At 38.6% G+C, this 12312-nt stretch overlaps 1 protein-coding gene across 4 annotated transcripts in view; it reads right to left on the bottom strand.

Annotated features, from left to right (window-relative positions):
* Positions 1 to 12312, bottom strand: part of USP50 (ubiquitin specific peptidase 50) — a 43591-nt gene that overhangs the window by 26476 nt on the left and 4803 nt on the right. For 3 of the 4 annotated variants that reach the window (XM_084970380.1, XM_084970375.1, XM_001927656.5), the window contains exons 4-6: positions 11595 to 11804; positions 9675 to 9817; positions 5860 to 5992 (exon numbers count right to left, since the gene is read on the bottom strand). In XM_084970380.1, coding sequence (XP_084826506.1) covers positions 5860 to 5992; positions 9675 to 9817; positions 11595 to 11804 — 486 coding nt within the window. Of the gene's footprint in view, positions 1 to 5859; positions 5993 to 9170; positions 9225 to 9674; positions 9818 to 11594; positions 11805 to 12312 lie in introns of all 4 variants that reach the window. The other variant, XR_014811483.1, reaches the window with a different exon arrangement.

Raw genomic sequence — 12312 nt, 5'->3', positions numbered from 1 at the left:
ATTGCAGCACTATACACACATCGCCAAAACATGGAAACAACCTAAATGTCCATTGACAGAGGAGTGGATAAAGAAGATGTGGTACATATACACGATGGATTATCACTCAACCATTAAAAGAAAGAAATAAAGGCATTTGCAGCAACATGGATGGACCTAGAAACTATCATGCTAAGTTAAGTCAATAAGACAATGAGACACCAACATCAAATGCTATCATTTACTTGTGGAATCTGAAAAAAGGACACAATGAACTTTGCAGAGCAGATACTGACTCATAGACCGTGAAAAACTTATGGTTTCCAAATGAGACAGGTTGGGGTGTAGGGGGATGCACAGAGGGCTTGGGGTGGAAATGCTATAAAACTTTGTTGTGATGATTGTTGTACAACCATAAATGTAATAAAATTCATTGAGTAATCAAAAATAAATAAGTGAATGAACAAATGAAATGGTGTTGGGAAAACTAGACAGTTACATGCAAAAGAATCAAACCAATCTCTTATAACATGCACAAAAATTCAAAATGAATTAAAGACTTAAATGTAAGACCTGAAACCACAAAACTTCTAGAAGAAAACAAGCAGTACATTCTTTGACATCAGTCTTTGCAATATTTCTTTTGCATTTGTGTCCTCAGGCAAGGGAAACCAAGGCAAAAATAAATAAATGGAACTGCATCAAACTAAAAAGCTTTTGAGAGAATTCTCTGGTGGTCTAGTCATTGGGATTTGGCACTTTCATGCTGCAGCCAGGGTTCAGTCTCTGGTCTGGGAACTGAGATCCCATATCAGGCTGCTATACATTGCATTGGAACAAAAAGAAAAGGAAAGGAAAGGAAAGGGAAGGGAAGGGAAGGGAAGGGAAGGGAAGGGAAGGGGAGGGAAGGGAAGGGAAGGGAAGGAAAGGAAGGGAAGGGAAAGGAAGGGAAAGGAAAAAAAGCTTTTAAGGAACCTATCAACAAAACAAATACACTGGCTACTGAATGAGAGAAGATATTTGCAAATGATATATCTGATAAGGGGTTAACATCCAAAATATATAAACAACTCATACAACTCAACAACAAAAAAACGTGAGTTCCAGTTTTGGCTCAGCAGGTTAAGATCCCAACTAGTATCCAAGAGGATACAGTTTGATCCCTGGCCTCACTCAGTGGATTAAGGATCTGATGTTGCTGCAATCTGTGGTGTATGGTGCAGATGTGACTCAGATACTATGTTCCTGTGCCTGTGGTGTAGGCCAGCAGCTGCAGCTACAATTCAACCCTGGGAACTTCTATATGCCACAAGTGTGGCCCAAAATAAAATAAAATAAAATACCCCCAAACCCAACCCTATTAAAAAATGGGCAAAAGATATGAATAGAATTTTTTCCAAAGAAGACATACAGATGAACAACAGGCAGGTGAAAAGATGCTCATCACTGCAGTGATCAGAGAAATGCACATCAAAACCACAGTGGGATATCACCTCATACTTGTCATAATGGCTATTATAAAAAACAAAAACAAAAATAACAAGTGATGTGGAGAAAGGGGAACCCTAGTACACAGTTGGTGGGAAAAAAAACTAGTGCAGCCACTATGGAAAACTATGGAGATTCCTCAAAAATTTTAAAAGAGAAATATGATCCAGCAATTCCACTCCTGGATATATATACAAAGAAAACCAAAATACTAATTTGAAAAAATATATGCACTATGTTCACTGGAGCATTATTTACAACAGCCAAGATATGAAAGCAATCTAAGTGCCTATCGGGAGAGGAATGGATAAAGAAGATGTGTGATGTGTGGTACATATATATATAATGGAGTATTAGCCATAAAAAAAAGAATGAAATTTTGCTATTTTCAACAACATGGATGGATCTAGAGAGTATTACGCTAAGTAAATTAAGTCAGCTGAGAAAAGACAAATACTGAATGATCTCACTTATATATGTAACCTGAAAAACAAAAACAAAAAAAGAAAAAAGAAAACAGAAAACAGAAGCAGTTATAGATACAGAGAACAAACAGGTGGTTGCCAGAAGGGAGTAAGGTAGGAGAAGGAAAGAAATAGGTGAGGAAGGGTAAGAAGTACACTTAGTTGGAAAATAAATGAGTCACAGGGATGAAATATACAGTCTGGGGAAATATAGTCGACAAATATATAATATCTTTGTATAGTGATATAGCGTAGCTAGGCTTACTGTAGTGATCATTTTGGAATGTATAAAACTATTAGATCACTATGTTGTGTAACAAAAACTAACAGTGTTGTAGGTCAATTATACTTCAAAAACAATCTCATAGAAAGAGATCAGGAGTTCCCGTCGTGGCGCAGTGGTTAACGAATCCGACTAGGAACCATGAGGTTGCGGGTTCGGTCCCTGCCCTTTCTCAGTGGGTTAACGATCCGGCGTTGCCGTGAGCTGTGGTGTAGGTTGCAGATGCGGCTCGGATCCCGCGTTGCTGTGGCTCTGGCGTAGGCCGGTGGCTACAGCTCCGATTCAACCCCTAGCCTGGGAACCTCCATATGCCGCGGGAGCGGCCCAAGAAATAGCAACAACAACAACAAAAAAGACAAAAAGACAAAAAAAAAAAAAAAAAAAAAAAAGAGATCAGATTTGTGGTTACAATGACAAGAGGTGGGGAAAGGGGGAAGTAGATGAAGGTAGTCAAAGGTTCAGACTTAGAGTTTAAAGATAAATAAGTACTAGGGATGAAAGGTACAACATGATAAATACAGTTACCACTGTTGTATGTTAGATATGAAAGATGTTAAGAGAATAAATCCAAAGAGTTCTCATCACAAGGAAAAATGTTTTTCTGTTTCCTTAATTTTGTATTTGTATTAGCTATGGATGTTGAGTAAACTTACTGCGATAATCATTTCATGATGTGTGTAGGTTACATCACTGTTCAGTATATCTTATACAGTGCTATATGTCAATTATATCAATAAAATTGGAAGAAACCAAAAACAAAGAAAAGAGAAGAAAAGGACAGAAAAAGAACAAACAATATCATTGAATACAAAGCTGGCATAGTTTTATCAATATCAGACTTGATAGACTTTAAGTGCAAAAGCATGTCTAAGGATAAAATACTCCCTCTAGCATGATAAAAGGAACAATTTACTACAAAGATATAAAACTGCACACATAGATTCAAATTATGACAATTACTATAAGAATTTGGCAAAATCATAGTCTTTTAACATATATCTTTCAGTTACTAATTTTGTCAAATCAGGAGTTCCTATCGTGGCACAGTGGTTAACAAATCCGACTAGGAACCACGGGGTTGCGGGTTCAATCCCTGGCCTTGCTCAGTGGGTTAAGGATCCGGCATTGCCGTGAGCTGTGGTGTAGGTCACAGACACAGCTTGGATCCTGCATTGCTGTGGCTCTGGTGTAGGCCAGTGGCTACAGTTCCAATTAGACCCCTAGCCTAGGAACCTCCATATGCTGCAGGAGTGGCTCAAGAAAAGGCAAAAAAAGACCAAAAAAAAAAAAAATTTTTGTCAAATCAAAGCAACTCTGAACCTAATTTAAAAATTATTTTCAAGAACACATAAAACTATGACACAAAGCAATTATCAACATATACCAAAAAAGGATGATATTTGAACCATATTTTCTGATAAGAACACAATTAAGTTAGAAATTAATAACAAAAGACAACTATTTTAAATTATGTTTGGAATTTTTCAAATGCACCTCTAAATAACATGATGAAAACTTGAAGAAAGTAGGAATGAAATAAAGACCAGAAATTAATGAAGTAGAACACAAAGGAATGCCTACACTTCACAGGGCTACGTAAGGATTAAGTGAGTGATTATTCATAAAGTGCTTGGAACGGTGCCTGGTACAGAAGAAGCACCACATGTTTGTAAAATAAATCAAATCTGGCAGACAAAGAGCCTTCCCTGTGAAGCAGAAAGCCCTTCAAGGGCTTATTCAAAAGCTGGATACATCTCTGTTAAGGATGGTGTAGAGGTAATCCATCCTTTCTGGTCCAAATGAGTACTTCTGAAACTTCAGGTGCATTCAAATCACATGGAGATCTTACTAAAAGGCAAGTTTCCAGTCTGTAAAGGTGGGGTGGAGCCCGATATTGCTTATTTCTAACAGGAGTCTCCTGGAGATGACACCTTGAGGAGCAGAGCTCTGGAGGGCCTTTCCCTCTGATCAATACATCACAGTTCCTAAGGTCCTCAGTTCTCATTTCTGGTCAATCATCACCTTGCAGTAAATTCTAGATATATTTCTCTTTGGTTTCTGCTGTGCCACAACAGGAACTCCCTAGATATGTTTCTCTTTCAAAACCAAGTTTTACCCTTCAGTGAACTAATAATAATTTAAACACTAAAAGAATTTAGAAGTTATAAGAAGCCAGACTTTTTATATAAATTATGTTTTTGGATTTTTTTCCTTTTTTTTTTTTTTTTTTTTTGTCTTTTTAGGGCCACACCCACAGCACATGGAGGTTCCCAGGCTAGAGGTCTAGTCAGAGCTGTAGTCGCTTGCTTACACCACAGCCACAGCAACATCAGATCCGATCTGTGTCTGCAACCTACCCCACAGCTCACAGCAACACTGGATCCTTAACTTACTGAGCGAGGCCAGGGATCAAACCTGCTTCCCCATGGATCCTACTCAGATTTGTTTCTGCTGATCCATGACAGGAACTCCATTTTTGGATTTTTTTAAAATAGCAGAAACACTTATAATGAGAAGTTATAAGAATAAAATGGGGGGAGAGGTCCTATATCATTTTAGATTTCACATCGGAGTCTATTACAATAAAGAAGAGATGTCGCTCTAGATATCCAATTAGGTGAGTGGGAAAAGGAAAATCATATTTAAAGGCAGGATAAGAAAGAAGGAGAACGTCAAGGCTTGAAGTAAAAAGGAAACAATAAAGAAGGATTTTTTTTTTAAGTTTGAAGTACGGTTCTGAGAGATGTTAAAGAGAAAGCATTTGGATCACTATTTTATACTATATTAATCCAACAACAAGCTGAATAGGCAAGTTAGACTTCAGTACATCAGGGGACTCTAGTGAAGCATACTGGGTTCTGGAGGGAGCCTTGCCCATCTGACATGGACACAGCCAGACATCCAGGTTCAACTAAAATCTGAGTGTTCTGAAGCAGATATTTAATGGCATGATCTAGAACAGAAACCCAGAGAATGGGCTGGTACTTGGAGTGGCTGATGTTGTGGGAAGATCTGGATGATTTGGTCTGAATTATACTTCATGCTTTCCTTCCTTTGGGGAATCCTTGATGATGACAGTTGATTTAGAGCCAAAGGGAACCCTTAGAGTTTCCTTGGAAATCATTCACACAGACAGTGTGTCTGTGACTCCTGTGTACCTCGTGTTCAGGGGGCTTTGACCACGGAAGTGTTCACAGTTATTCCACATAAAGCTACTGGAACCAACTTCTGCTTCTCCCCAGAGCACAGCTCACAAAGATCCCTAGATTTGAAAGAGCCACAGAGCAGACGGACAGTGAGAGCAGTGAAGAGGAACTGTATTCTTTCACTGTTGTACTGTTCATGGTCAAAGCAGGGAGTTTCTTGGCCCTATATTTTGTTTTGTTTTATTTTATTTTTTGGCCACATCTGCAGCATGCAGAAGTTCCCAGACTAGGGATTGAACCTGTACCACATCTCTCACCAGAGCCATAGCAGTAACAACTCCAGATCCTTAACCTGCTAAGCCACAAGGGAATGCCTATATTTTGTTTTTAAAAGAGAAGTGCTAGAGAACTCAGGGAAATATAGAAGGAACAGTCATTCAAGCAGGTAATTCTACAGCTTTTAAAAAAATCTGTTAAATAGTTTCAATATATTACTCACCACCACTGCACAGAGGTTATATTTAGGATGTTTCCGAAAAATTGGACAAATGTAAGGAGTAAGGTCCAAGTTAGTGAGTGGGTAATGAATATCTGTCCTCAGTTTCCTTTTCATTGTACCCAGAATGTCAAACCTGGAGAGATAAAACAAATGTGTGAAATAGAAAGTAAGTTTGTGAACCACCACAGACGAAGTCCACAGACCTTCATAAATCCCAAGTAGAGTTAACAGTAATTTTTTGGAAAGATTATTTGGTTCAGACCTATACATAAACTATGTTTTTCTTATCTACATAGATTTAGAATCTCCACATCCACAAGCCTGGCCAAAACTGAGGCTAGAATGGGCCAAGATCTTGAGTCAGGGAGTGAGACAGGATAGAGTCAATCCAGTGGGAGGAAAAGAAAGGGATAAAGCCAGGCTTGGCATCAGGGGAGCAGAAATCACGTGGATAATTTTCTGAAACCTTCCCTCCAGCTCATGCTGTTCACTCTAACCAAGCCAACTCAGCTTTTCCTTATCTTGATTTCAGAATACATTGTCTTGGCAGTGTCCTATTTTCCTTCTCTGAGGTTTTAATATATCTTTAACGAGATAAAATTTTGTGAAAATCTTGTCATATTCTCCATTTGCTATATAGATCAGCAGTTCCCAAATCTGAGTTCATATCAGAATCATCCCAGAGCTTTTTAAAAAATAAATTATATGGAAAATGGCTGATTTAAGGCTGGGGCAGGGAAATTACTGGGTGATACTGAGATATTCTTGTGCCAGAAAGCAAGAAACCTTGTTTGTAAAAACTAAGGGAATATCACATGACCCAGAAATCCCATTCCTAGTTATTATTTCAAAGAAATCAAGATTTATATTTGCAAAAATACCTATATGTGAATGTTAATGGCAGCTGTATTCCTATCTGCCCCAAACTGGAAACAACACAAATATTCAGCAACTAGCGAATGGATAAACAATTTTCGTACATTCATAAAAGGGTATATACTACACAGCAATAAAAAGAAAGGAAACAGAGTTCCCATCGTGGCTCAGCAGAAAACGAATCTGACTGGCATCCATGAGGATGCAGGTTTGATCCCTGGCCTCACTCAGTGGGTTAAGGATCTGGCATTGCCGTGAGCTGTGGTGTAGGTTACAGATGAGGCTCCCATCTGGCATTGCTGTGGCTGTGGTTTAGGCCAGAGGCTACAGCTCCAATTCGACCCCTAGCCTGGGAACCTCCATATGCCACAGGCATGTCCCTAAAAAAAAGAGAGAGAAAAAGGAAGGAACCACTGCTACATGCCATAACATGGATGAATCTCATTGTGCTAAGTGAAAGAGGCCAAACTCAAAAGGCCACATATGGTATAACACAGGGTATTCTGGACATGGCAAAACTATGAAGATGGAAACCACATCAGAAGATTCTACAGGCTGAGGGTGGAAGAAGGGATTGATTACAAAGGAGAATGAGAAAACTTTCTTAAGGTGATGGAAGTAATCTCTACATTTGGAGTGATGACAACATCATATTTGCCAAAATTCATAGAACTATATAGCTGAAAGGATACATTTTTTATATGTAGTTATACTTTATTAAACTTAAATTAACTAATGTGGTTACAGGAGCTGGCTTGAAAGGGATCCCACTGGCTAACTTTGAAGATTTTGAACATCAAGAAGAATGATAACAGTAATGGATATTAAACCCATTAAGTTAAAAAATGTCCATGAGTCCAGAAGGACATTACTTCCAGAGGAGAAAACTAAACCTTTAAAGGGTGAGATCTTAGAGTCACTACCTTAACTAAAGGGTCAGACTTATCATTACCAATATGAGACAAACTTGTATGGTTTGGCTCCTGACGCGATGTGATGACAAGTACATAATATCAGCTATGGGAGACTCTTACTAAAAAAAAGTTTAGCCTGAATCTAACCATAGGGAAACAATTAGACAAATCCAGGATGGGGCACATAATCTAAACCAGGGACTCCTCAAAGGCACAATATGAGAAAAAAAATTTAAATATGGAAAAAGAGCAATCTAGATTTTTCTAGAATAAATGAGACTAAAGAGACAGCCAAATGCAATGTAGAGTCGTTGACTCAATGCTAGATTAGAAAAAAAAGTTATGAAAGTCATTTTTGGGATGTGGGGAATTTCAATATAAACTGTATCTTGGGTGATATAAAATTATTGTTCAACTTCTTAAGTATGATAATAGTGTCATGATCATGTAGGAGAATGTCCTTATTCTTAGGCAATACATGCTGAAGTGTTTAAGCATGAAATGCCATGGTGTTTGCCACTTACTCTATTTTATTTTATTTTATTTTATTTTATTTTTTGGTTTTTTTTAGGGCCACATCTACAGCATATGGAAGTTCCCAGGCTAGGGTCCAGTCGGAGCTACATCTGCTGGCCTATGCCACAGCCACAGCCATGCCAGCCATGTCTGTGACCTTTTCCACAGCTCACGGCAACGCTGGATCCTTAACCCATTCAGTGAGGCCAGGGATGGAACCCTCATCCTCATATGTACTAGTCGGGTTCATTACCACTGTGCCATGGTGGGAACTCCTGCATCTTACTTTAGGTGGTTCAGCTAACAAAGTGGAAAGGCTGCAGGGAGAAAGACAGACAAACAGACAGATAGGAAGAACAAAAGGCAGTGTGACAAAGTAGCATCAACTAATGATGATCCTAGGGTATATGGGTATTCATTTTATATCTCTTCAACTTTTCTGTAGATATGAAACATTTAAAAATAAAAAATTGGGGGAATTTAAAAATTAAAATAGTGATGCTTGGATTCCACCTCAGACCTGTGGGATTAGAATCCCCAAGGGTAAAGTCAGGGAATCTTTTTTTTTTTTTAGGACATTAACTTTTTTATTTTAATTTTTAAAAAATTTTTATTTCCCCAATGCAATAGGGAATTTTTAAAAATTGAAATATAGTTGATTTACAGTGTTGTGTTAATTTCTGCTGTATAACAAAGTGATTCAGTTATACATATAGAAATTCTTTTAAAAATATTCTTTTTCACTATGGTTCATCATACAACATTGAATATAGTTCCCTGTGCTATACAGTAGGAACTGTATTTTTTATTTTTTAAAAGCATTCAAGATGAATGCCAAATGTTCATCAACAGTTGAACAGATAAACAAAATATGATGTACATACATACAATGGATTATTATTCAGCTCTAAAAGGGAATGACCTTCTGGTACATGTCACAGCAAGGATGAACCTTGGAAGCATTATACTGAGTGAAAAGGGCAAATACTGTATGATTATACTTACATGAAGTATCAGAGAGTTCACAGACACAGAAAGTAGACTGGAGGTTACCAAGGGCTGGAGAAAAGAGGAATGGGGAGTAACTGTTTAATGGTTCCAGAGTTTCGGTTGGGGGTGATGAAAAAGTTTTAGAAATAGTGACTGTGTAACAGTGTAATTGTGAACATAATTAATGCCAGTGAATTATATACTTAAATTGCAAATTTTGTTGTATGTATCTTACAACAGACTTTTTTTTTGGCCATGCCTGCAGCATGTGGAACTTCCTAGGCCAGGGATCAAACCTGTGCTGCGCCACAGCAGTGAACTAAACCACTGCAGTGACAAGGCTGGATCCTTAACATGCTGGGCCACAAGGGAACTCCTTATCAAAGATTTTTAAAAATTAATGTAATATACTCAACAACATTGAATTGTACACTTAAATGGGTGAATTGCCTGGTATGTGAATTACATCCTGATAAAGCTGTTCAAAAAAATATGCTCACAAAATGTCAAAATCCATACCTCTTTAAGTGAAAGACAATTATTTTGGGGGCTTTAGAAATACTGGCCCTCACAGCTGTTTCTTGCTTGGTTTCACAAAAGGAACAGTGAATCTGGTTGTTCCAAGTCAGTGTGTCTTGTTGAAAAAAACACTGGAGACAGTCCTGTTGAGGAAAAAAGCATTTGGTAACCAAACTAGATCCACTGCAACCCCGGATCCTGTCTATATTAGAACTTGAAAGAGCTTTGGGAATGTAATCTTTGATGCTTTTCTCAAAGTCAACAAGTCCAGGAGATGCCAGTGCCACGAGCTGCAGCCTAGATAGAGTCCACTTGGCAAGGAGGTGCTGTTTTCTCAATTACTGAAATAGATCCAAGGGTCCATCTCACTTCCAATCTCTGAATCAGCATTTTAACATTTCTGGTTTGTTTCAGAATAATACTGACTATGCAATTTCCACTAACCAAGACAGGCAACTGCTTTAAATTACTCATCTCATCACAAAAGTGATCTGGTGATTGAAAAATGATCCTATCCCAGTATTTGGGAGTGGCCTATAATAAAGAGAGCAGCACAGAGAGAATGAGCTCTCATTCCCACAGGAGATATCCTCACCCACCCAGGGCCCCACTCAGCAAACCATTAACCTAAAGAGGAAGATGAGCACATATTCTGTTTGCAGTAGAGTTGCCAGTGCCTCATCTCCAGCCATCTTTTGCAGTTTGATCTGAGAACAAAGCCCAGTTCTGAATAAGTAGTAGAATTCTATTCTCTCTCTTTGCTACTTTAAAACCTTTAGCAGGAGTTCCCGTCGTGGCGCAGTGGTTAAAGAATCCAACTAGGAACCATGAGGTTGCGGGTTCGGTACCTGCCCTTGCTCAGTGGGTTAACAATCCGGCATTGCCCTGAGCTGTGGTGTAGCTTGCAGACACGGCTCAGATCCCGCGTTGCTGTGGCTCTGGCGTAGGCCGGTGGCTATAGCTCCGACTGGACCCCTAGCCTGGGAATCTCCATATGCCGCGGGAGCAGCCCAAGAAATAGCAAAAAGACCAAAAAAAAAAAAAAAAAAAAAAAAAACCTTTAGCAATATATGTGCTTTCATAATTCAGGAAGAAAAATATACATGTGTGATTTTCTGCAAGGAAACTTATTGCTCTCTGGTTTCTGTTCCCTGCCTTTTACTGCCACTGCCATCCCTCTCACCTTCACATCCTTTACAGATTAACTCTTGGTGTCATGATAAAGAAAATTCATGAGTTAAACTAAGGCACTATTTCATTTTCTTCCTCTCAAATTCCTCAACTTCTGTCCAAAACATAAGAGCTCAACAATAAGAGGATCATTTCTGTCTAGTTCCCAATCTGGACCTACAGACTTCTAGGGTAAGAAAGGGCCATAAAATTTTGATAAGTATAAATAACCTATGTGCATCAAGCCATCTCAATAAACTGAGTAAAGCCACACCTATCTTTCTAGCTTTCCAGTGAGGTTGTTTTATTAAGCACATTTAGAAATAACCTGAATTCACAGTAACTTTTGGCTGTAGGTTGCTCTTCTACAAAACATTGTCATCACAGACTTCCAATTTTTTTTTTTTTTTTTTTTTTTTTTTTTTTTTTTTTTGGCTGCCCCAGGCATATGGAGTTCCTGGGCCAGGGATCAGATCCGAGCCACAGTTGTGACCTATGTTGCAGCTGTGGCAATACTGTATCCTTAACCTACTGTGCAGGGCCAGGGATCAAACCTGGATTCCAGCGCTCCCAAGACACTGCTGATTCCATTGTGCCACAGCAGGAACTCCCCAGTTTTTTTTGTTTTGTTTTGTTTTGTTTTTTAAGTTATAAAGCAACCCACTAGAAAATGTAGAAAACAGACCTGAGAAAATTCAGGGCTTGAGTAGAAAAAGACAAAAGAATTCTCTAGGAGTAAAAAATCCCTACCTGAAGAGAGCACTCGTATTCCGATGGAATGGGAAGGGGCAGAACAGTGAAGACCTCGTTCTTATAGGTGCAGTTTTCACACTTTAAACATATAATGCTGTAACTGAGCTGCCCTTCAAACAGCCGGGTGATGATAGAGGACTCACTGGCAATCATTTTCCTGCAGCATCTTGGAATAGATCTATTTTCATATGATCTTCTTCGGTGGTACTGAATCAAGGAACAAATTCATCCCAAATCAACTAATGGTTATCAAATTTTTTAACAGAATACCCTGATTTTTTTCCTATCAGAATGATACAGTGCTACCCAAAACCACTTAGTTTTGGATTCAGACAATAAAAAGAATAAGATCTTCTTAACAGTGTATACTAGGTGTGATTTCTGATAATTCAGTTATTTCCCCTCTTATGTGAAGCTGAGGAATGAGGACACCCTAACCTTGGTAAAACACATGTCCATGGCCCCATAAACTGACAGGTAATGTGATATAGGGTCCTGGAGGCAGTTACTGTGGGAAGAAGATAAGCTGTCAAACTAGCTTTTGGTCCAGCAAGCTGATCTAGAGGTAAAATAAAGGAATTGGATCTTGCTTCCAGGCCCTTCAGGTGTTGTTCCCTAGCCTCTTCTCCTTTGTTTGAAAACCTTGTTTTTTAAAGAGCAAATCTTAAACTTCTAAGAAGGTTAAGCCCAACTTCACTCTCCCTGGAGCCCGAAT

The sequence above is a fragment of the Sus scrofa genome, chromosome 1 (genome assembly GCF_054392235.1).
Source record: "Sus scrofa isolate SSC_HxYL_T2T_F1_AM1 chromosome 1, Sscrofa_HxYL_maternal_Yorkshire_Landrace_v2.0, whole genome shotgun sequence".
NCBI lineage: Eukaryota > Metazoa > Chordata > Mammalia > Artiodactyla > Suidae > Sus > Sus scrofa.
This window is presented reverse-complemented; position numbering and strand designations above follow the sequence as displayed.